Source organism: Patagioenas fasciata, chromosome 3 (assembly GCF_037038585.1).
Source record: "Patagioenas fasciata isolate bPatFas1 chromosome 3, bPatFas1.hap1, whole genome shotgun sequence".
NCBI lineage: Eukaryota > Metazoa > Chordata > Aves > Columbiformes > Columbidae > Patagioenas > Patagioenas fasciata.
The window spans coordinates 115,582,793-115,607,741 of NC_092522.1; the positions used below are offsets into that span (position 1 = coordinate 115,582,793).

The 24,949-nt window shown below is 50.4% G+C and overlaps 1 protein-coding gene across 1 annotated transcript; it reads left to right on the forward strand.

The window, feature by feature from the left end:
* Nucleotides 1-16,048: 16,048 nt before the first annotated feature.
* On the forward strand, nucleotides 16,049-24,526 carry GDF7 (growth differentiation factor 7). Its single transcript, XM_065835609.2, has 2 exons — nucleotides 16,049-16,485; nucleotides 18,925-24,526. Exons 1-2 carry the CDS (start codon nucleotides 16,149-16,151, stop codon nucleotides 19,845-19,847), a joined length of 1,260 nt encoding a protein of 419 aa, XP_065691681.1. The 5' UTR covers nucleotides 16,049-16,148; the 3' UTR covers nucleotides 19,848-24,526.
* The last annotated feature ends 423 nt before the right edge of the window (nucleotides 24,527-24,949 follow it).

Here is a 24,949-nt window from a genome sequence, read left to right on the forward strand (position 1 = left end):
ACCTGATGGCCTATGTCCTGAGCTGACTTCCATGGGATAAAACCCTTTTTGCCACTTTGAAGTAGTTTAAGTTTCAACTGTGTCTGGTGGGTTATCACTTTGTGCTATGAAACAAGGACTATCTTGCCTTAGAGCAACTGTGTCTGCACAGGCAGGGCTCTCAAAGCAGAGGGCTCCTGGAGTGGCTGGTTAGTTTATATCATAATTTTTCCCCACCTTTACACGAAATCCCTCTTAGGGACCAAAAAATGTTTCTACTCTTTTTCCACAGTACCTCTCTGCTCTTCTACCTGCTGACTGCACATGTGGGAGCAGGTCCTGCAGATGGTTCCTTCAACAGAAGGAGAAAGACCGTGTGACAGGGATGGGGTTGGGATGTCACCCTGCAATTCTGTGCCTGAGCTGTTACCAGAGGCATCCAACAAGGCGTACATTCGCTGTGACCCCGCACCACTCCCATATGTCACCCTTCAGAGTCACAGATTAAGAAGACCCTGCTTGGAACCACCCCCCAAAACCCTACTCCCAGACATCAGCACAGCCCCATGGTGTGTAGATATTACAGACGCAATGCCTCAGGCAGCTGGGTGAGGGTGATTTCGGCTCAGGGTGTGTGGCAGGATGTAAACCCCCCTCTCTCCCCCTCCCTCCTTCAGTATGGAAGGAGTAGGCACATCTCCCTCTCTCCGCCGTTTGAGGCTAACAGCTTCTTTTGTTTGGCGCCAGACCACCCTGGCCAGGGCCATTAGGAGAAGGGATTGCCGAGGCGCCAGTGAGCCGCTGGGCACCTGCGGCCAATGTGGGGGATGTTTGGAGGCTTCAGGGACACCCCACAGCCGGTGTGGGGGTGCAGAGAAGCTTCTGGAATGCCCACAGTCAGATCTGATCAGCCTATAAAAAACGGGACTCTCGTCGAGACTCCGCCCATTGTTGCGGGTCTCTCGGAGCATGAGCAAGATGCTGCCGCCGAGAGTCCCCCCTCCCTGGGATGGAGACTCCGCTTGCCTTGCTGCCACGGGTGTGAGTAAAACTTCTCCTTGTAGGATTGTGAGTATATTTATACTTTCCGTGCACATATGCACGTATAACTTTCCGTGCTCAATATGAGCATGTGTATAAATTATTTCCTTGCACAATCGTGAGTGTATTTTCCTCCCATGCTTCCACACAAGCACATGTAATATTCCGTGCACATTTGCCCGTGTAAGTAAATTAACCCTTGCAGGCTTGCGAGTGTATTATAAATTTACCCTCGCAGAATCGCGAGTGTACTAACTTATCATACTCACTATGAGTACGTGTATCTCTTTAAAAATAATCCCGCACCGTGTTCAGGCCAGTGTGTACTCCTCCGGGACTGAGAGACGGCTCCAGCATTGTTTTGGGTGAAGCCACATGCATGCACTCTGTGGACCGCCTGTTGTATTAGTTGCTGCCCCTTAATGATTTTCCTCAACTGATATCCGAACCTGTATTTAAGTCACTTTTGGAGTGCTGAAACCCCGTTTCTCACCGGTTTAATAAAAGTTGTTTTGCACCCTGTTGTCCCTTAAACGAACCTCAGGGTGCCTCCGTGACAGGGTGGGTGAGCATCAGCCGTGTTTGCCTCTGGACTAATTTTTGTGTCCACTAGAGAGCACTCAAATACAAGCTGTAGATGAAGGCTGGGCTGCTGGTGATGGCTGGAGTCCCCATCTCTGTCTCAGCCTTGGGGAACCAACTGCCGAACTCCTGTCCAGCACTGTTTTCTTGCACAGTCAATCCCATTGACGCCAGTATATCCCTCAGCTCATGCCCAAAACCTGACTTTGGGACCAAACATCTGACAATGTTTGAAGTTAGTGCTGATATTTGTCTTTATGTTTTATACATAGTTTTACTCCCTGTTGCTAAACTAAGAACCTTTCACTGACTCATAAGCCAGAGGTGTTTTCTCAACCACTTACCTCAACATGAAGAGGGTTGTGAGGAACCAAGTGTTAGGTTTGCACTTGGACTCAATGACCTTAAGGGTCTTTTCCAACCTAAATGATTCTGTGAGTCTATGATTCTATACTAAGTGGGCATGGAATGAAAAAAAAAAGGAAAAAAAAAGAAATGCTGAAGGTTAGAAATCAGCAGCCTACAGCTTGTATTCTTCGTGACTTCTCCCCATACCTGGCACAGGGCATTTCTGACAGAGAACAGATCATTCTTCATCCACTGAGCTGGAGCAGAGCAGACAAATACAGAGAGAAATGATGGAGATACAGCAAGCATCCACCTCCCCAGTGCTTAGAAAGGGGCACAAACACATTTGCTGTCCCTTTCCAGATGTGACTCAAAAGTTCTCCCCTTGGCCCGCCGTGTGTCAACCTGAAAAACATGTGGAAGAGGTTTATAAGGACTTGGGCAAGCTCACATGGCTTGGGGGCTGGCAAGCAGCTGGAGAGCTTATGGTCTGACACCTGTGAGATAGCCAGGTCCTCTGCAGAGCTTATGGTCCAGTGCCTGTGAGATAACTGACAGCCGGGTACTGGCCTCCATGGGGACCCCTTTAGTAAGCAAGCAATGGGAGACACCAGTGGTGAGGAGTGTGTTGAAGGGCAGTTGTAGTAGAGAACCCAGACCTGAGAGGTGAAGGGAATGGTCCTCCCTGTCCCTTCAGCTCTAGCGGGGACATGGAAAAAGCAGGTTAGCACCAGGTAGCCTTTCACCATGTGTGGTGGAAGACTGCCCACCAGCCATCTTCTGCAGACCCAGAGTGCTCACAAAGGGTTAAAATGAGGAAAAAAAAAAAAAAACCTCCCAAAGCCTGTTAAAATATTGAGTGATTTGTGGCTGGAGTCTGTTCGTTCAGCTCAATGCAAACAGACTGCAGCCCTACAGTTTAATATTTCTCTGTTGCCCGTGAGTGTACAAGGGGACTGGGAGTCTCCATCATAGAATAGAACCCTGCAGTTGAAACCCTGCGCTTCCGAAGCAGTTCTGCCTCTGAGTGCAAATCCTGCTTTACTGCTGGAATCTGCTCACTGCCTTGGTAACCAGCCCTGCTCTGGTTTTTCATAAGCTCTTTAGATGTGGTGTGACAGGTGTGTCAGGCAAAATTTTAGACTGGAACATCATTGGCAGTCTGCTGAGTTTTTTTGTAGGTTGGGAGTGGGTCTGTGCAGGTACCAGGCAAAAAAATGAAGAGAGATGCCCTGCAGATGGTTTTACATGGAGCCTCTGGGATTAGAGAGGCCAGAGGTTTTTTGGTGCAAGGTACTTATCTGAGCCTTTTCTGTTCACAGGCAGTTAAAAAACTAGAGTTGTGCCCACAGTCTGGGTTCTTGTGCCCATTCTGCTTTTGGATGCGGGAATTCACATGAGGTGGCACCACAGGTGAAGTGCCCTTCTCCTGAGGAGCACAACGTGAGGCTGGGAGGCTGTGAGACATAGGTGACAGGAGATGGTGCTGGATGTGATGGCATTCTGTTTGCGAGGAGGTAAAGATCATAAAATCACAGAATCATTTTGGTTGGAAGATACCCTCAGGGTCATCAAGTCCAACCATAACCTAACTCTAGCACTAAACCGTGTCCCTAAGAACCTCATCTAAATGCCTTTTAAACCCCTCCAGGGATGGTGACTCCACCACTTCCTTGGGCAGCCTGTTCCAATGCCTGACAACCCTTTCTGTGAAGAATTTTTTCCTGACCTCCAATCTAAACCTCCCCTGGTGCAATTTGAGGCCATTTCCTCTCGTCCTATCACTTGTTACTTGAGAGAAGAGACCAACCCCCTCCATGCTACAACCTCCTTTCAGGCGGTTGCAGACAGTGATAAGGTCTCCCCTCAGCCTCCTTTTCTCCAGGCTGAACAGCCCCAGTTCCCTCAACCTCTCCCCATCAGACTTGTGCTCCAGAATCACCAGATTAGGTAACACAAAATGAAACGTTTTTATAAAGTAGATGTGGAACAGTCAGGCTGCCTGTCCTTGGGAGGAGGCACCAAGAAGTTGCAGGTCCTGCTGATTTAACTTTACCAAGGCCAGTAGTGACAGGACAACTTTAAAATTTGAAGTTTTAAACTGAAACAGGATAGATTTAGATTGGACATAAGGAAGAAATTTTTTTATTATAAGGGTGGTGAGACACTGGAACAGCTGCTCAAACAAGCTGTAGATGCCCATCCCTGGAAGTGTTCAAGGCCAGGTGGGCCAGGGCTCTGAGCAACCTGGTCTAGTGGAATAGTGGAAGGTGTCCCTGTCCATGGCAGGGAGGTTGGACTAAATGATCTTCAAAGGGCCCTTCCAAACCAAACCATTCTGTGACTCTGGTTCTGTGATTTAGAGATGTGAGTGTCCAACTCTTCTGGAAATGAGGCATCAGCTATTCATGTGTTCAATGCTTTTCCAGAAATTATTTAAATACATATAACAAGAAGCTACCATGCTATGTTCCATGCGTGTGTTTGACTTTTTCTCCATTTCAGTGTTGAAGAAGCCAATCGCTGCTCCAGCTTCTCATCAGACTTGTGCTCCAGGCCCCTCACCAGCTTTGTTGCCCTTCTCTAAAATCTCTCCAGCACCTTAACGTCTTTCCTATAGTGAGGGGCCCAAAACTGAACACAGTATCAGGGCCAAGGTGTGACCCCATGAACTCATCCCAGGGCCACATCTGTCTCCTGTCCACCAAGCAGGGACCAGCTCTCGCAGCTCTGCATCCCTGCCTGGGTCTGATTCTTGGCAGTTCATGGATTTGCTTTTCATCTCCCCTAAGACAGCAGGCGAACAACAGTGGGTTTATAAGCCTAGGGGGAATTGTCCAACTGTTTTTGAATCACTGGCAGAGAACTCTGCTTGTAATCATGGATGAGGAGAAATCAGCACTTATGGTATAGTAAATTAAATTGGGGAGAAGAAAGCAAGAGGAAGAACATGGCTATTAAAACATAGTTCAAAAGCTGAACGTGAGTTTTTTGTTCAACCTTGATTTATATTGGGAGAAATACAATATTAATTACCAAAAAAGGCTGCACTGGAGTAATAGGATTCCAGTGAAATGACCAGTCAGTTTATCACCGTTCTTTGTTTTCAGATGACAATTACAAAACCCAGATGTGAACCACGAGGAGATTTTACATTAGGACTGGTGTTATCTGTGAGTTTCAAAGGTAGCCAAAATGGTAGATTTAAAGTTCACTCCTGTTATATGATGTGGTAAGGTTGTTCATAGTCTGTCAAGGCAGTATTTTAATCTACAAACCTCCTAAACTCATGATAGACTTATTCTGTGGAGAAGGGCAGAGAGTTATGTCGCTGTTCTTCATTATGCGTTGTGCTTTCCCCCACCCTTTAAACAGTTAACCTGTAATATGATGAGCCACATGTCAGGAATAATCTAGTAGAAACCATAGGTAATCCCTGCCCAAAGATAAACCTGGCTCTTGAGCTGCTGCAGCCCTGGAATTAAAATTCCACCTCTCTTAAGTTAGGGGGTCCTAGGTAAACCATGGATAAATTTCCTGGTAGCCAGTGAGGAAGCGAAGATGAGATTTCCTGGTTTGCCCGAGTTTAATAAAACCAAATCTTAAAATACAGCAAATTTTCTCTATTATTCAAAAATCACGTTTTCAGTAGATGGATACAACAGCCTTTTCTTCCTCTCTCTCTCTTTCTTTCTTTCTTTCTTTCTTTCTTTCTTTCTTTCTTTCTTTCTTTCTTTCTCTCTTTCTCTCTTTCTCTCTTTCTCTCTTTCTCTCTTTCTCTCTTTCTTTCTCTCTTTCTTTCTCTCTTTCTTTCTCTCTTTCTTTCTTTCTTTCTCTCTTCCTCTCTTCCTCTCTTCCTCTCTTCCTCTCTTCCTCTCTTTCTCTCTTCCTCTCTTTCTTTCTTTCTTTCTTTCTTTCTTCCTCTCTTTCTTTCTTTCTTCCTCTCTTTTTCTTCCTCTCTTTCTTTCTTCCTTCCTCTCTTTCTTCCTCTCTTTCTTTCTTCCTCTCTTTCTTTCTTCCTCTCTTTCTTTCTTCCTCTCTTTCTTTCTTTCTTCCTCTCTTTCTTTCTTCCTCTCTTTCTTTCTCCCTTCCTTCCTTCCCTCCTTCCTTCCTTCCTTCTTCCTTCCTTCCTGCCTGCCTGCCTTCCTGCCTTCCTTGCCTTTCCTTGCCTTTCCTTGCCTTTCCTTGCCTTTCCTTTCCTCTCTTCCTCTCCTCCTTTTCAAAAGAAAGGATAGATTTGGGGTAATTGACTCTTTACATAGGTGCAATGAAAAGAGTATTTCCACAGATCAAGAAAAGGTGAAGGAGCAGTCAGTAACTGCACAAGTTTCCAGGTAGACTCCCAGATGAGTTGCTAAGTTTTTCAAGTACATCTTCACCACACACCTGACCTAAGCGGTTATGCAAAGACTTTACCTTGGTTTCCCTTACACCATATAAAGCTCTGGAGGTGTTCATGTCCATGCTCATTCATCTGGTTGGAGATAAAGAGGAATACTGTTGCTTTATCCATGCGAGCCACGGAACCTGACACACCAATATGATGTTCACAGAGTTCGCTTTATTGTTGGACCGGGCTGGCTTTATAGCAAAGCTGCCCTGTCCACGCGCCTTACAACAATGTGATTGGTTGTAACTCGTGTTATACAATAACATGATAGGCTGCATGTGCTGTCCACGCGCTCTGCACGCATGTGTCCGGCGATTGCTCACTCATTATTACCTTCTAATGGTGCTCCTTTAGTCTCTTTTGTCTCTGGCTTCACCTCTCAGCCAGGCTGGCGACAACCCCATCCCCCTGGGGCGGGGGGGCTCTGCCACTACAGAATACAAGGTCTGCTTGGCTTTGGTTCTGACTCCCGTTTGTTCTCAGGAGCCAAGTTTTCGGCTTTCTGTTAGCCAAGGTGAAGCAACTGCCATCTGGTAAGAGAAACAAGCAGACTGTGGAGAATGGAAATAAAGTCTTCTTGAGAGACCACGTTGTTCTAGGTAGTCCTACAACCAGATTTATCCATGCCCTCTTCACATGACTGGAGCCTCTGCTGAAATCAGTTCAAAGCTACAATTACAAACCCAGAGTGATTAATGCTACCCAAGCATTACAGAGTCAAGTGAATTGGTCTGGTGGGCTGGGCTGTGCTGAGCTGGGAACACAAAGGAAGACCCATGAATCATGGAGAAAAGGATTGGATAGAAGGTGCTCTTCCTTCCCCAGTCTCCATCAGGAATGTTCACACTGATCCTGTGCAAGACTGGAGATTCACCCGTGTATATCCTTTGTCCAATCTGCCTGCAAGAGCAGGCAGGGACCTGTTGCTACAGAGAGGGAAAAGCTGAGTTGGGAGGGAGTGTGGCTGTCCCAAGCCTCTGGCTAGTGCTACCTTAAGTCCGTCTTAAGTCAGCTCCCCATCAAACACCAAAAGTCTGAGCCTTTCCTCAAAAGAAAAGCCTCTGTTTGTTGGATAACTATGGCTCACCCCAACCCTGCTGAAATAGCTTTTGAAAGAATGAAGCTCTTGACAATGAGACAGGTTTCGAACACACAAGTTTATCAGCTACACTGCCCTGATCTCCAGGGTCTCCAGAGCTCCATTTACACAAACAAATTAAATAATGCCAGGGAGCAATGTCAGCATTGTCACATTGTTAAAAGGATCCCTGGTGTATTTTCAGCCTAGGATTCTGCTAAAAGGTTCCTGGGGGCAATTCTGTTGTTAACTCAGGCCAGGGACCATTCTCAACTGACAGCTTGTACATGGCCTTCAGCCTTGGAGGCTAAGGGAGTTTAGCCATGCAGACAGGGGCTGACCCACAGGAGTTGACCTTGGTGCCAAAGAGTGGTCCTACAAACCTTTAATTTGCCTGTATTAGATGTGGTCTAAGTGTCTACTTACACAATTATGTTCATTTGGAGAGCTCATGGGATGAGTCTTTACATTGACAACCTGTCTTAAACACACCGTATCCACAAGGCATCACTGTACAGAGGAAAAACTACTGAGTGGATTCAGAGACGGGTTCACTTGTAGTTTCCACTTCACTAAATCATCAAGGCCTAGGAAGACCTTTAACTGTCCTTGTGTGTTTGTCTCTTATTTAAACTGTCAGCCCAGACTTCATCCACATTGCAGGGTGAGGTCCTGCAGAAAGGACAGAGGCAAAATTTAACACCTCCTTGTTCCAAGTGCAAAGTGCTTGTAAGCAAACTGTCAGCTGCCTGCTGGGCAATCATGTTGTTCCATACAGGAGCTAGTCATATCAAATGATTTTCACCTTCACTTTTCTTCTGGACACAGAGTGAGGGGCCCAAAATGACATATTTTGACTTACTAACCTGGTGGGATCAATGTGTGAACCACAGAGATAGGCAGAGCTCCCCATACACTGCTGAAGTGACGCACACACAGTGGTGCGCTCTTCAAGGATTTCTTTAATACTGGAAAGTCCCATCTTATATATTTTTTTGACTAAATTCTGATGATCTTCTCATAAGGGAATATGCTTTCCTCAGGTGTTACAACAGGCACCTGGGGTCTCTCTACAGGCTGCCAGGCACCCAAGACATCCACATGGTGCTGGTAGATGAGGTGGGAGGTGTTAGGACAGCCCTTCTCTTTTCTGAGGCAGCAGCTGAAGGTCTGGGTGTCTCAGGTGGTACCAGATGCTCATGTTTAAGCATCTGAAATGGTTTCAAGTGCCTGAGCCTGCACATGAACATTTGGGTTGGTAGGAACAGGCAAGGGCAAGGCAAAGCAAGAATGTTGCCTGCATCAAATATTAAAGGCAGAAATCTATGTTACCTAAATACTGATGTCAGCACAGCCTGCAACAGCTTACAACCTCTGTGAAGAACTGTGGATAGGCTGTTGTAACACATTAGGAAAGCAAGGGTATTGCAGATAGGGCATTTGACATCCCACTCACTTACATATCAAATGCTTCTCCATGTAGCTGTCACTGCCTGGAGACCTGCCTTTACCTTTAGTGGGGGCACTAAATAACTGTGCAGTGACTGAAGGATTTTATACATTGCATGTGTCTCCTCTTAATATATCTATCTAGGCAAAGTTATGTGGACAAAAATCTTGCTCTGAGTTAAATAGAAAAACTATGCAAAGGACCCTCAACTGAGATGTAATTTACACTTTTTATTAACTCAAGGGCTCTCTGAGACAGTCAGAGCCATGTGAAATAAAATGGAGCTTCACCTGATGCACCTATAGCAAAAACTCTGTAACAGCTGATCCTGCAATTGACGCTCAGAAGTCCGTCTGATAACACAGCACAAAGAAAAAGGGATGTGTCCACATAATGTATTGCTCTCCACAGCAAATTTTCCATCTCGCTTTCTTATATACGGTACATACTTGCACTGAGCTGCTTTATACATGTTTCACAGCTTAAGGGGAAACCAGAGTGAGTGCCGGGCTGCCAGCGCCTTCCACCTTTCATCTGTGTTTCCGAAAAACACCTCTCACGGCGGCTTGCTGCTATAAATCCCTTGACCGGGAGATGGTGCTCCTGCCCCGGGAGTGAGCCCTGCCTGCTCCCCGTGCTCCCAGCATCCTGCTGCCGCTGGTCCCACCGCAGCCGCACAGCTCCGCTGCGGAGGTGCCTCGGGATGGCCCTGTGGGACGGGTTCTACTTCTGTGAGCTTCTCATGATACTCAGCAGCTGAAGGAGAAAGAGGGTCAAGGCATGAAAAAGAAAAGCAGAAATTATGGGTTTAAGATGCAGAACTGGACAGGAGGCCAGAAGATGCACGGTGGTAAAAAGTAGTTTATGAGTTGCTCAGTTTGCCTCCTGGTCTATGCTGGTCTTTGTGGGGCTTTTCAGGTAAGAGGCATCTCTCCTAGTTGCCGGGTGCCCAGCCCGAATCACCCATATCCCCTCCGTTGTGGAAGGACATACTGCCCTGGCAAGATCAGAGAGACATCATCTTTGAGAGAAGTGATCTGGACCATGCAAAGTTGTGAGCAAACAGGAGTGTGGACCTCATCCTGTTCCCCACCCAGACACCCACCTCCCTCCACATCTCCTCCTCCTTGCGGTACAGCAGCGGGCACAGAGGAGTGAAGGGAGGAAGACCATGCTGGAGCACAGGGGGTGGCAGGTCTGCTCTGGCCCTCTGCATGCCTTGGATTACACCTATGGCTTGTTGATCTTCCCAGAGTAACCATCAAGAAAACCTAAGTTGGTACCTCCAACTAGTATCTTACACTTAGTTGCATTTAGATAGGATGGAGCCACCTGTTGATTCCTGCTTAAGGTGGTGTTCCCAAAGGGATGGAAATCAGTTGTTGAGGACAGAACTTTCTTTGTCAGATCTCTGTCACTGTGGAGAACTACGTGGCTGACCTTAAGGTCTTCAGAGTTTATCTCTATTTGGCTGGTCAACAGCAGAAAATAAAAGCAGGGGATTAACGGCATTGAAATGAATGAGAGAGCAAAAGTAGCTGTGTGGCAAGGAATAAACAATAGCAAAGGATGGGAAGATAATCTGAAGGGGAAAAAAAGAAAAACACCTTCCTTCCAAGTTTCATAGTGGTGAAAACCTGCATCCAGGCAGTTAGGAGTGAGCCAGAACTGGAGTTACTGGTCAGACTTTGCATTTGGTACAGAGAAATTCTGTCTTAAGTGGCAGAGAAGTGAGAATGACACAACAGCCCTGAGCAGAACCGGCTGGGGAGGAAGGATCTCTTGGGAAGAGCTGGGAACTGGGAAGATGGGGGTGAAGTACTGCGTGCAGTGTTTCCTTTCTGACACTCCCTTGGGTGCCTGCTGGCAGATACTCTCCTTCAGGGCTGCTTTAATACCCCTCAAAACCGAGGAACCTTCACAAAGGGGCTGGGAGCTGGAGGACAAGAAGTTGGGGAGAAATGCAGTGATCTGGGTGACAAATGGGAGAAAAAGGGACTTAGTGGAGGTCAGAGGGTGAAATATGTAAAAATAAGGAAGCACAGAGCAGAGCCTGAGGAGTGCTGGAGGAGCGCACTTCCCCTGGTGACATCTCACATGGACAGCCAGGCGTGGGGAGATCTTTCTGCATGGGAAGACCAAAACCTCTGTAACAGCTGTCTCAGATGTACTCCTTTGTTAATGCTGTAGGAATCCCTTTCTGGAGATACAGCTCTCCCTCCATTAAGTATTAATGGGAGGAAAGTGATTAGCTAGACTGAAAAAGAACCCAGGATGAAGCAAGGTGAATCCCACCCCTTCTGAGCAGCCACTGGCCTGGACTACCACCGTAAGGACACTTGGGGTGAGTCATTGCTCCAACCCTGCATCCGTGGCTTGGTGTATTGACAAATTATCTGCTGACTGCTGACTTGGATTCTGCACTTTTCAAAAAGCAAACTAGCCTTTTTTTAGTTTGTTGTTGTTGTTGTTTTAGTCTTTTTTTAGGTGACTGAGCATTCAACTCTGTTTTGACTTACTATCTTCAGGTGGCTTATACCAGACCCCGTTGTCCAGATGCTGCATAGGACAGTTTTCCCTGAGGGTAATGGAAAATCTAATCCAAGAAGCTTTTATGTTTCCAGGAGGGTTGAACTCTCAGTAAAGCATTTCCATAAGTCTCCTGTCCCTTAGCTAGAGTAAAATGTTCAAATAGAAAGTGTTGTGAAAAAAGCACAGCTTTAGACATCAGATTGCAGTGATATAAGGTCACTGTGAAAGCAGCTCTATGGCTCTTTGAATCCATCTGATGTTTCATGCATGGAGTTTGTACCTTTATTTGTCTTATCTTCCATGGCTATCCCTGCACAGACAACGAGGAAGAATTGATTGGCTTCAGCTTAAGTAAGTTTTGCAAGGAGTTGCTAGAAGATTTGGAAATAAAATGATGCTATTGCTTGGTTACTTGCTGAGCTGGCCATGCCATCACATGTGGCCGTCTCACTAGAAGACATTTGTTAAGTGAAGCCACAAGAGGCTTCTTGTGTGGTCACTACATGAAAACATATTTTTCCCAATAACCACTAGCATCAGCACTGTGACCACTCTGAACTTGCTCAGGACTTGCAATTTGGTTGAGCCTCACTGGCTTAGCTGATGGCAACAGCCACAAACACCTCCAGTTTTGAAGCACACAGGGGGTTTGTCACTGCAGTTTATTTTTGTTCCATCAAAAAGTGCTGATGATGAGAAAAGTGAACATCTGTGGACGTATAGGGCTCAGGAAATGTGTCTGACACCAGCTACATGGTTATTGCTTGAGGATTTCCTTTGTGCCTCAGTTTCCTCCTTTGAGAAGTGGTCTTCCACAGCTGGTGGGGTTCTGGTTAAACAAAATACCTGCTTCTTTCCTTTGCTGAAGAGCGTCTGTAGGGCAGCCCCTCTCTGGCAGGCAGGAGTCCCAGGATGGGACCTTGCCCACAGTTGCAAAAGAGGATACAGCTTTGGTAGGAGAGTCCACCCTGCCTAGGACTCAACCCTGCAGATGGAAACGAATCAATGCTCCACACACAAAGGCCCCAACAACCACAGGTGATGCAGAAAGGCAAACAGGGAGCAGAGGAAAACTGCAATAGATGGGACAAGCCAGAGTGTCAGCCCGGCAAGAATTATTCCTTCCTGATGCTGAAGAAATCAACATCCCAGAAATGTTCCTAAAAAATTAATAATTAAAAAAAAAAATTAAAAAAAAGAGCTTAGTGAGCTGGATGCCCCCTTCTTTCCAAAAACCCACCCAGAAGAGCCTCTTGGTGAACAAAGGGGAAAAACATAGTGGGATATAGTGTGATCAGGAATCGGGATCCCTCCCTGGCATGCAACCATTGGCTTCACATTATTCGGGACAGGTTCTTAGGGTAAAGTTAGAGGCAAATATGGCCTCTGTCATGCTTAGATTCTGTCAGACTTGTGGTTCATTTAATAGTTAGTGAACAGGGTGATGAGACAGTCTCAGAACCACGTTTTTCAGTCTGTGCTGGAGATACCCAGAGAATTTGTAAGTGTAAGAGCAAAGAGGGATGGAGCAAGTGAGGAGGGCTGGAGCAAGCATCACCATGTTGGTTGAGGGCCACCATGGGCCGGAGCATGTCACTGTACCCACAGCCATGGGGAGTGCCCTCAAGAGGAAGAAGTCTATTTGCTGGTGAAGCCAAATAGACATAAAATCTCTCTTGGTTATATGGGTGTTTTTTCTGTATAAACTTGCTAATTGAGTTGTAAAATAAAACTGCAGCCTTTCCTCTCCAATTTCTGCTGCTGCAGCAGCGTGCTAATTTGGTTTTGGAAGGGGGCTGGTAGAGGGTGGCTCTTTGCCAGCGTGAAATTACGTGCAAAAGTTTTGCATCGGTAGAGAAGGGAGCCTGTCCTTGGAGCAGGGAAGGGCTGGGGGCAGGAGCCGCTGCGCAGGGCTGGTGTGGCTTGGGAAGGTCCTGCAGCTGGGCTGGGCTGATGGAAATTCAAGAAAGCCCGAAAGGGTCTAGGCAAATCTGCAATGGAGAACAGATGGGAAACTTAGTGCTCATGCACCTCAATAGATGTTGTGCGGTTGAAAGGATGGGCTGCAGGATTTTCATGTCTCCCAGCTGGGCAGGATTTGCTTCTTGGGTCTGTGTACCCTCGTGTGTATGTGTGTGTGTGTGTGTGTGCCAGCTGGTATGGGCATGTGTGCCCGGTGCATGCAGACGTGTGTATGTGTCGCTTGGGGTTGTGCAGGTGTGTGTGTGCCTGTGTTTGGGTCTCCATGCAGAGGGTGGGGACAGGGATCTGGCTCTCATCACCCAGCAGCACACGGCTTTGCCACAGGGGTGGCTGTGCACTGGGGCGAGGATGGTGTGGTGCAAACTCCAGTGGGGAAACCGATTGCTCAGCCGCGCCAGCTTGAACCAAGGGTGTATTTGGCTGCTGCCCACAGTGGGGGCTAAGGACTGACTTGGGGGTGAAAAAGTTGGGAGAAAATAAAATACAGGGGGTACAGCCTGGCTATCTGTTGCATCAATGTAATTAAATTTTTTTAAAGATATACAGAAAAAAATGCAGTGACAATTCCTGTCCATGGGAATTTGGCAAAGCCTGGGGTGCCTTATGCATCGCAGGTACACACACCCCAATATGCAGGAAGGTGTACCTGTGTACAGATGCAGGTTGCCTCCAGCAAGGCCCTCACTCACCTTTTTGTACCTTTCAATGTTTCCCACGAAAGTTGCTGCATGAAAGGAATCCAGGCAGGACACTCCAGAACCCATTGCAAGAAGCCTGAAGATTTGACAGGACTTGTCTGCCCACTTTTTAAAGCTTGGCAGTCCTTCACGTCACGTCAATCCATCCTTCCATTGACACCTTTTCTTCTGTGGAGAGTGCTGCGAAGGAAGCGCTGCTGGTACCCCAAGGCAGGAGTATGAGGGGAGAAGGGAGTGACAGTCCAGGATGTGGTTCCAAAGGTGGGATTGGGAGGTGTGGGACAGGACAGTGCTTTTCAGCCTTCCCATCTTCGGGAAGGGCTGTCCTGAGTGCTCAGTGCACTTGCTCCAGTGCTATGGGGTCACCCAGCCAGGTCCCAGCACCCTGCCTGGGGGGAGTGGGGTGCTGGGGACGGAAAGTCTTGTTGGATGATTTTTTTTAAAATGACCTTTAGCACCTGAACAGCACCAGGCTGGTTTTAATAAGGAGGTGACAGAAGAAAAACAGTTAATGAAGTCTTCCTCTGCTGGCCCTTCCTCTGCCTCCTGCCCCAGCCTGATGAGCATGGACCCACCCATGCAAGGCCCTGTGCAAACCAAGCAAAGCGTACAGATGCTGTGCAAGCCATGCAAACACCGTGCAAATGCTGTGCAAAGGCTGTTCAAGCACCACATGAACCGTGCAAACCCCACGCAAGGTGCCGTGCAAGGTGTGCAAATGGCTTTGGGCCAGGCCATCCCACACCGTATGGGACAGGGATCTTTCAGGACATTGTCACAGGAGCTGCCTCTGTTGCTTTGTGCTATGTGTACATACAGGGCAATTCCGCTGGTTGGCATCAGAAACCTGCTTGCGATACTGTGACGAAGCACCTGTAAAATTACAGCAAAAAGAAATCCGAGAGGCTGCAGTGACAAATGCTTGTGAGAAGCGATTGTCTGGGGTGGGGGGGAGAGGAAGAAAAAAGCTGTGTTTATTTTGGCGAAACACCTACATTCCTTCAAATAAATCATCGCAGCACTTGTTTTTGTATTTGTGGAGAAATCGCAACAGACATAACCAGGGACTTGGGAGACTTGAAATAACATCCTAGTAAATATCCCACTTTGTTATTTTAATCGAGACCCAAGGAAACATCTGAATTTTACCAAGGAAACCCTTCGTGCAAGGGAAAACATTAGCTCGCAGCCCGGCCGGGGCTTTGTTTTGCTCCGGTGTCGGTCTCCCGAGGCGGAATTAAAGGCGCTGCCGGAGGCGCGGGGCAGCGCGGAGCCCGAGTCCCCGGGGCCGCCCCGCAGCGCGTCGCTCCGCGCTCCCCCGGCCGCTCCCGGCTCGGCCCCCCCGCCCGGTACCAGCCCCGCAGGGTCGTCCATCAGCGGGGCGGCAGTTCCCCTTCCTAAACAGTGGTGGGGTGTCCCCGTCCAGTATCGGGTGTGGGTTCCGGTACAAAACGTGGGGTGGCGGTTCCTCCGTTCGAAACAGAGCCGGGGTTGCCCCGTCTCAAGTATGGGGCAGGGGTCCCCCGCCCCAATTCGTGGTGGAGGGTGATCTCCCCCCTCCTCCCAGTAGCGGGTGAAGGTTCCCCCTCCAATATGGGATGGTGGGGGGGGAGTTCCCCTCTTCGAAATAGGGGCCCTCTGCAAAAAGAGGTGGCGGTGTTCTCCCTCCGACCGGGGACCGAAGACCGCCCTCCAAAGTAAGGGTAGGACACCTCATCCCAAAATAAGGCCGGGGTGACCCCCGCAGCACGGGGGCTGGGTGACGGAGGTCTCCCCTCCAGAGTAGGGGTGCGGGTGGCACACCAGGGGCGCAGGTGCCCCCCACAAGGCAGGGCCGGGGGTCGGGGGGGGTCTCACCTGCAGACAGAGGCGGGGCGGGGCCGGAGCGCGGGCGGCGCCTCGGCGGGGGGGCGGAGGGCGGGCGGCCGGCAGGGGGCGCCTCGGCGGCGGCGGGCGGCGGCGGCGGCGGCAGCGGCGGCGGCGGCGGCGGCGGGCGAAGACGATGTTCAAAAGCGGGCGGGGAGCGGCGGCGGCAGCAGCACAGCGCCGAGCATCGGGGCCGCCGCCATGCGCCTCCGCGCCGCCGCCGCCCTCTGCCTCTGCCTGCTGGGCGCCTGCCGCCTCCGCCGCGGGCTGGAGGCCGCCGCCGTGCGCGGCCCGTCGGCGGCCGTTCCCCAGCGACCCTCGGCAGCAGCCGCGCCTTCCTCCTCCTCCGCCTCCTCCTCCTCCTCCGCCGCCGCCTCCCCCTTCTCCTCCCCGCCGCGGAGGGACGGGGCTCTCCGCAACGGCACCGTGGTGCCGCACCACTACATGGTGGCCCTCTACCAGCGCCTGGCCGCCCGCCGCGCACCCGCTGGCCGCCGCGCCGACACGGTGACGGGCTTCGCGGAGCGGGCGCGCAGCGGTGAGTGCGGGACGCGCATCCCTCCAGCCGCAGTGGGACAGGGGAGCTGGGACGGGCTGCCGCGCCGGGACCCCGCCGTCGTGAGTGGGTTCGGGCTTGGAGATGAGGCTTGTGCGTGGGTTTGAAGATGAACACGGGCTTCTGCGTGGGCTTGGGGACGAAGACGGGGTTGTGCATTACCTTGAGCATGGAATTGGGGACCTGCAACACACCGAGATGTAGTTCGCACGTTGATTTGAGCACGGGGTTGTGTCTGGGATGGGGTTGTGCATGGATTGGGGAGTAGGGTTGTGCGTTGGCTTGAGCACGGGGTGGCTGCATGGAATGGGATAGTGCATGGGGATGCAGGTGAAGCTTAACGGGGTAGGACATGTGCATCAGTTGTTTAACGGGGATGCAGCTGTGCTTGAGTTTGAGCATGGGAATGAGGATGAGGACCGGGGTGAGAATGGGGCTGTGAGTGGGCATCGGGTTGGGGTCGCGATGGGGATAGCAAAGGGGTTGTACTTGGAGTTGGGGAAAAGGGCTGATGATGATAAACATGGGGATGTGAGATGCCAATGGGATTGCACAGGCAGTCGGGGTCGAGGATAGCTCTCGGGGCTGGAGAAACGGGCGGCGACGTGCGCCCCAGCCGGGACAGTCAGGGAGAAGCCCCACCAGAGCCTCTGCAGCCAGAAAAACTCCGCGGCGGGCCGGGCCGAGGAGGGAGCGCGGCTGCACCCGTCGCGGTGCTCCGAGGGGGGCGGCTCAGCTCCGGCTGCCGCGGCGCTCCGGAGCCGACTGAGCAAAGCATCGCTGTCCCCTTCTCCTTCTTCCTCTCCCCGCTCTTTGCCCCGTTCATACCCGCGGATCTAATGATAATAATCAAATACGCACTTAACGATATATTTTTAATATATACACATATATGTTTTATATCTATATGTATATATACATCGTGCCCTGCCGATGAAGTTCGTTCTGCTGGGGAAGAAAAAAATCCCGATCGAATAAAATGCAAAGACAAACTGAAAAGCAGCCACAGGCTCCCCACGTGCCTGTCTGCGCCTGCCTCGGAGTGGGAAAGCGGTGGCTGATGGTGCGGAGCCCCCCGCAGCCCCTCAGACCCCATCCCCAAACCCAGCAGGGACCGTATCCTGCCGGCAGCCTTTGCAGGGAGACTTTTTTCTGAAAGCTGGTGGGGAAACGGCGGGGGAGTGAGGCGGGACGGGGGGAGGATGCTCCGATGGGAGGGTGGGCAGTGCCCGGCTTGTGGGAGCGGGGGGGAAAACTGCGCACAGGTCCTGGGAAATTTCAGCGCAAAATGAAACCAGATGAACTTTTCAAAGGGATCTCCTTATCTGCTCCTCGCCGGAATTTTAGATCTGCTTTTAAAATAACAATAATAATAATAATTACAATAATGATAATAATAATAATAATAGCAAATGATGGGGAGAAAAGTCTTTTCCCACCCGGTGGGCAGTGCAGCACTGTCCGTGGGTGGGGGCTGTGTTGTGGGGTCGTCGGGCACGGCTCTGCCTGCAGCAGGTGGGGGACCTTGGGCACAGCAGCACTGTTTGCAGCGTGCCCAGGTCAGGTTTCTTGTTGGAAGGGGAGAAAATAGAAAACAACCATCCCAGAACTCATTCATCTTTTTTCCCAACTCCACCTCCTTTATTTATCTGTTATCTATCTGTCTATCTATCTATCTGTCTGTCTGTCTGTCTGTCTATCTATCTATCTATCTATCTATTTATTTTTAAATTCCATCAAGTATATTTATTCAGTGCCAGAAAGCATGCAAGTCTGTGTTTGGGCTTTGGATCCACCCAATATAGTGACTAATTCAAGCTGGGCTCACTTTCAGCTTCTGGAAGTGCCCCTATCAGACACCCTGGGGCACGGCATCTGCATCCCCGATGTGTGTGCTTGTGCCCGCCTGTGAGGCAAAATGAGATTTTTCACATTTTACTTGGCATTGCTGGGGCTGGCAGAGTGGGGACACTTAGGGCAGAAGAAATTGGTGACAACCTGCTGATTTGGGATGGGATTGTGCCGTGCAGGTTCAGCTGGGACTTCCAAGCCAAAACAGGATAGTGCAGCGGCTGGGGGCACTGAAACACCTGGGAGAAGGCAGAGGAACCACCTCGGGAAGCAGGGAACAGTGCTGATGAGGAGCCAGTTGTTTGAATTGATTCCTCCCTCCCTCTTTGCCGTATCCTCCCCGTTTTTTTTCGGTACCTCCAGCCAGGGTGATGCTCCCAGATGCAGGGCACACAGGCTGTGTCCCCACTGGGATGCTCAACGAGCCTTGCTGCAAGATGGTGATCTCCCCCGTTAACTTCATGTCCCTTGTGCCTCTGTAAAGGGACCTTGGCTTCAGATTGCTGGGCTTTAATTTTTTTTTTCCTTTTTTAAATTTAAAAAAAAATTTCTTTGTTTTATCTCTTCCAGATGCCTCCCCATATGCCTATGAGCAGCGATACCTCTTCGATATCTCCAGCCTGCCCGAGGCGGAGGAGGTGACAAGTGCAGAACTGCGGGTCCTGCGCGCCCTCCCTGAAAACCGGAGCTTGGCCCTGTCCCCCGAAGGCACCTTCCACCACCTCCTCCTCTCCACCTGCCCAAGCCAGGACAGCGAGGAGCCCCGGCTGCTGGACTCCAGGGCTGCAGACATTTTGGACACGGGCTCTTCCAGATGGGAGGTGTTTGATGTCTGGGAAGCCCTGCGGGATCGGAGGGAGAGATCTCCCCCAGGCAAGCTGCTGTGCTTCTTGCTGAGGATCATCTCGGATCAGTCGGGGCAGCTTCTGCCCCCCTGGCAGCTGGGGTTCAGCAAACCCCGGCCGCAGCCCCACGAGAGAGCCCTGCTCGTGGCCTTCTCCCGCACCCAAAGGAAGGAGAACCTCTTCAAGGAGATCCGGGATAAGATCAAGGCCCTGGGCAGCCCCCCCTTCCTGGAGCCCCCTGATCCCGGCCAGGAGGTGTACCCCAAGCGGAGGAAGAGACGGACGACCATTGCCACCCGGTCTGGGGGCAGAGGCCAAGGGAAGAAGGCAAAGACCCGCTGCAGCAGGAAGCCCTTGCACGTGAACTTCAAGGAGCTGGGCTGGGACGACTGGATAATCGCCCCCCTGGATTATGAGGCGTATCACTGTGAGGGGGTGTGCGACTTCCCCCTGCGCTCCCACCTAGAGCCCACCAACCACGCCATCATCCAGACCCTGATGAACTCCATGGACCCGGAGTCCACCCCCCCCAGCTGCTGCGTGCCCTCCAAGCTTAGCCCCATCAGCATTCTCTACATAGACTCCGGGAACAATGTGGTTTACAAACAGTATGAGGACATGGTTGTGGAGACGTGTGGCTGCAGGTAGCAATTTCTGCAGCTTTCCCCCTCCCCACCCCGCCCTGCCCTACCCTGCCTAGCAGCCCTGTCCCATTTTATATATATAAATATAAATATATATATATATATATAAAATATATATATACATACACATTTTGATGTGTGCCTTTCCAAAAACCAAACTCAGAGCGGGTGTCCCCTGCTTTCCCAATGCCACCCTGGCCATGAGCCCAGGAAGGGTGGGGGATGTAACCCCAAGACAGTGAGGCTGTAGATTGGCACCCCCCCAGGGCCTCTCAAAGAAACAGCGACTCCCACCACCCACACTGGGATTCCTGCGGCTCAACTGGGGGTGATGCGGTGCCGTGGGCTCCCTGCTCTGGGCTGCCTCCATCTCCGTGCCTTGCTTGCTCCTGCCCAGGCAGGGGGGCACACAGCCTGGCAGAGCCCCCAGGGGATGCCTGCTCAGCCTCTGAGCTCTGCCTGGTCCTTTGGTTTGCCCAAGCTGAGCAGACACCTTCTTTCCTAAAGGTTTTGGAAAATGTCTGGCCAAAATTGTCTCAGTGGGGGGGACAACCTGGGGGTGGACTGAGCGGTGGCTGTGGCAGAGGGGTCAGGCCAGCACCACCCAGCAGCGGAGGGGAGGTGGGAACGCTCTTTTCTTGGAGTCAAAGGAGTTTTTCTGACTGCCTTCAAATCTCTACCCTGGGTTTGTGAGGACACAAAAGAGGGATCCCCAGGGATGGACAACCCCTGGCTGTGGGGGGTTGAAATCATTTGGCCCAGGTCTGTTTGCAGTGGGGAAGAGATTTGTGAATCTGCTGTTGAGGACAGGAAAGGAGGTCCCATAACTGGAGGCTAAAGTGAGAGTCAGAAGTTCATGCTCTCAGCAGAGATGGGAATGGCCTGGGGAAGGTGTTGGCTGGGGGTGGCTCCATGTGGTCCAAAGCACTTGTCCTGTAGCCAATGTCATGCAGGAGGTACCAGCTGCCGGGTCCCCTCCCTTTCCCGCACAAATCCCCATTTCCAAGGCACACCAGGCACCTGGCATCAGGCTCACGAGTCACACAGCTGTCCTCAGTGTATCTGGAGAGAAGCAAAGGTCCCGAGTTCCCTGGGGAAGAGCCATTTTGCTCGGCTGCTTCTTTTTCCAAATAATCTCTATGAAAGCACTAAGCTCTACCCTGCCCTCCTTTGGCACTGATTTCCCAGCGAGCTCCATCCCTTCCCATAGCGTCTGCCACTCCCATACCATTAAGAGAGCTCAGATCCACCGGGAATGGACATTTCCCACGCAAACGGCTGAATGCCACCTCTGAGACAGCTCCGTGAAGTGCTTTGACCCATGCTGAAAGGGCTGCAGATTTTAGTAACTCAGGAGCTGAGTATAAATTATGCCTTAAATCAGAGAAGCCTTGCATCCATGCCAAAACATGTTTTGGATTCTTGAAAGTGTTTCTGCTGCACCTTGGTGGCTTTTGGTGCTGAATTTCGGCTTCATGGCTGGATTGGCTTAGACCAGAGATATATTTGCACAGATTTTGCTTTTGATGTTTTTTTTACTGGCTGTCAAGGTGTTGACATGTAAACGTCAGTGCTCATTAGTGCCGGTAGTTTACTTTTGGGGGAGATAAATCCTTGCTGGAAAACATTTTGTTTTCTTTTCTATATAGGCAGTTGTCCTCCATCGCAGGGGTGTTCTGCTAGGGAGCGCTGAGCTGAGCCAGGGCAGAGGGAGGGTCGCCATAAGGAGCTCTACTGTGATCCAAAGTATTCCAAAGGTTAGGAAAGCTTCAGTGAGGGTCCAACAGTCCCCTTTCCCCAACAAAATGGTACATCAGCAGGGAGTAAAGCATGCACATCAATAACGGTGATATATCCGCTGGGATAAACCCCCCCCCAGCCTCCCTCCATCCTTGACCCATGGAGGTCTGCTCTGCATCCTCAGGCAGTCGCCAGTGGCAACTCAGGGCAGTGAGTGTGGTACCTGTAAGTCTTGTGTAGCCCCCTTGACACCCATGTAGCTCCTCTGGCTTTATATCTGCGTATCCAAGAGGAAAATCCATCTCCTTACCTCAGAGTGACTGTAAATGTATATTAAGTGTGATGTACCTGTAGCCAGCGGGACATTCAGAGATGGAGGTTAGTGGGGTAGAAGAAGAATCAGGTCCATGCTGGTGGGTTTTCTTGCTCTCAGCATTTGGCGGGGCTGAGGTGCAACTAGTGGGTGAGGAGGGGTTGGCAGGAGGGCTCCTGGTTTTCCTCTGGTGTTTGCCTTCAGTGCAGGTGGCTGGGGGAAGGAGGTTGGCACGAGCAGCTGGAGCTGGAGCTGCTTGCTCTGGAGACACCGCATCATTTATAAAGTTACCCAGCTGTCAAAGTACCTAATTTTTCAATTGCTGTTGGTTGCTTGGTAGGTTTTCTCACTGCTGAGACAGTTTTTTTAATGTTCTTGTTTCTTTTACCCCTTTCCCTTCCTCCAGATTTTGCAGTAGAGGTTTGTGGGCAGTTCAAATCCAGGCAAGACACATATAGCTCCTGGCAGCCCCTGTGGGCCAGTGGCTCTTGTGAGCTGGTGGCCTGAGACCTAATCCTGTGGGCATGTCCAAGGGGGTGCTGATGCTCATGACCCCTGATTTTTGTGGCTCTTGTTCAGCCACAGCTGCAGGGGACAGACAGACAGACATCACCCACCTCAGTTCTGGAGGTGGCTGATGGAGAGCACGCTAATGGGTTGAGTCTCATGATGTCTTACTCTGACCCCAGTGCTGGGGTGCTATGTGCTGCTGGGGCTCTGCCCTGAACCCCACCATGGCTCCACTGGCCCTGAGGAGAAAAGCTGTGGCTCAGTTGCTGCAGTTTTGTAGCCTGAGTTGCTACAATATCGCTCTCTACAAACTATCTGACAGGAGGTTGTAGCATGGAGAGGGTTGGCCGCTTCTCTCAAGTAGCAAGTGATAAGATGAGAAGAAATGGCCTCAAGTTGTGCCAGGGAAGGTTTAGATTGGATATGAGGAAAAATTTCTTAATGGAAAGGGTTGTCAGGCATTGGAACAGGCTGCCCAGGGAAGCGGTGGAGTCACCATCCCTGGAGGTGTTTGAAAGATGTGTAGATGAGCTTCTTAGGGACACAGTTTAGTGCTGGTGTTAGGTTAATGGTTGGACTCAATGATCTTGAAGGTCTCTTCCAAGCAAACTGATTCTATGATTCTATGGTAAACGAGGGCAGGGAGGATGTGAGGGGAGCACAGAGGCTGCTGTTGGCAGCGATGCCATCCATGGTTTTGCTCATGTGGGAACCAGTCCTGGCTGCAGATACCTCTCCCTTGCAGGTATATTTGGCTGGAGAGCAAACTTCAGGCCCTGGGCTGAGCCCAGCGGTGGTGTGGCCCTTTGCGTTCACACCCATGGTGACACCACCATGCCAGCCATTCTTTTAGGAGAGCATCTGTTCCTTTCCTGGGCAAACAATCTCTGGAAGACAACAGGAAGGTGAAGGATGGTGTTGGACCATCTTTCTGCTTGCCCAAAGGGCAGCTCCTTGTCTGGGGCTGCTCCAGGGGGCTGTGTGTCAGCAGGGGAGCGGGGATGGGGCTCTTGGTGGGTAATGTGCTGCTCCACCCTGGCCAAGCGTATCGGCCACAGCTTTTGACAGTCACATCGCTCATTGCTCCGGAAGTATTTCCAGAGCAAAAGCCGCCACTCCTCCCTTTATGAATCTCTGTGTGCTGGCTGCAAGGCCTACACATCCATACCCAGGCAGATTGCACCCGAACAGTGGGATTAGCCTTGCGCCAATGGAGGTGCTGAGCACCCAGAGGGATGTGAAAACCTTTCCCGGGGAGGGATGTTCCCATGGCCGAGGTGCTGCAGCCCTGACATGTTGGGGAGCAATGTAGGAAATGTCTGTGAAGGGTACAAAGGAGTAAATCCTGCCTTCGAAGGCAGGTAAGCGGGGTGTCGGTGGCAGGATGGCAGTAGCCCAGCCCAAGACCCCAGCCCCAGAGCTGGTCCTCTGCAGAGCATCACTCTCTAGCACCACAGAAACGGTCCAGGAAAAAAGTATTTCTGATCAGTCACCTCTGGCCTGAGCTGATTTTTGAGCACATGTAAACATTATAAATAGGAGACTAGGGGTTGAACATGGACAAATGTGAATTCAGTAGACTCAGAGTGATTTTAATGGATAATTATAGTTTCTCATTCTGCGGTATTTATACAACCTTTACAGTTAAAAAAAAAACCCACCGCAGTTTCCATGCAGATTATATTCTCCTGGAGAATTTGTTTGACCTTCAGCACCATTTTTATCTGCAGGATATAATTACAGTGAAGCTAGAAATATGAAGCATTTGAAAAGGACTATGTTTCTACGCTCAGCTGGCTCCCTCCCCTCTTACATGGGAATGTAATTGTGCAGGAGGAGGGAACTCAACAGCGCAATCCCGTTTTTTGCATTTGACTTGGAAGCGCTTTGGCTGCGGTTCGGGGAAGGATGTGTGGTCGGGACAGGACTGGTGTGTGCGCCTCGCCTTGGGGCTCCTTGAGCTCTATAAAACTAAAACCTGTGCTTAAGCCACTGCTTGCACTATGTCCTGAAGCCCCCTGTCCCATGTAGTCCCATAGCAGGGACAGTCAGAAGCAAGATGGCTTTATGCCCCATTTAACTGCCTGATGACCAGGGGTGCTTCTGGCCTCAAAATAATTCCCAGGAAACACATATTTTATCCTTTTAAGGAATAATTGTTTTTTAATTATCTTAAAATAAGGGAATTGTTAAAAATCCGCACACACCCCCCCCCCCTTTTTTGTTTCTTTTTACATCATACTTCACATCCAATGGTAGAAGGGGCATGAGCATCCTCTGGCAGGGAGAAGTATGTTCATATGGAAATAGCTTGATCCAGGCTTGCCGCAGGGTCACCCTGGCATAGCCGTGTTGATCCCAGCAGCCTTACTTCTTTCTGGTCAGCCCTGGCAGATGGAGCCGTGTCCTCTTTGTCGCTTTGCTGATGCTTGGCGTAGCTGTACGGAAAAGACTGGAAAGGCACTGCATCCAATTAGAAGAAAACCCTAAGGCTTGAGCCTTCTGCTCAGGTCTGAGTGCCAGCAGCTTCTGTATCTATTTGC

Bases quoted from the DNA above. Each gene is read 5' to 3' on its own strand.
- GDF7 (XM_065835609.2), top strand. From the start codon at position 16,149: ATGCGCCTCCGCGCCGCCGCCGCCCTCTGCCTCTGCCTGCTGGGCGCC. The intron at 16,486-18,924 runs GTGAGTGCGGGA...TATCTCTTCCAG, and splicing joins CGCGGAGCGGGCGCGCAGCG to ATGCCTCCCCATATGCCTAT.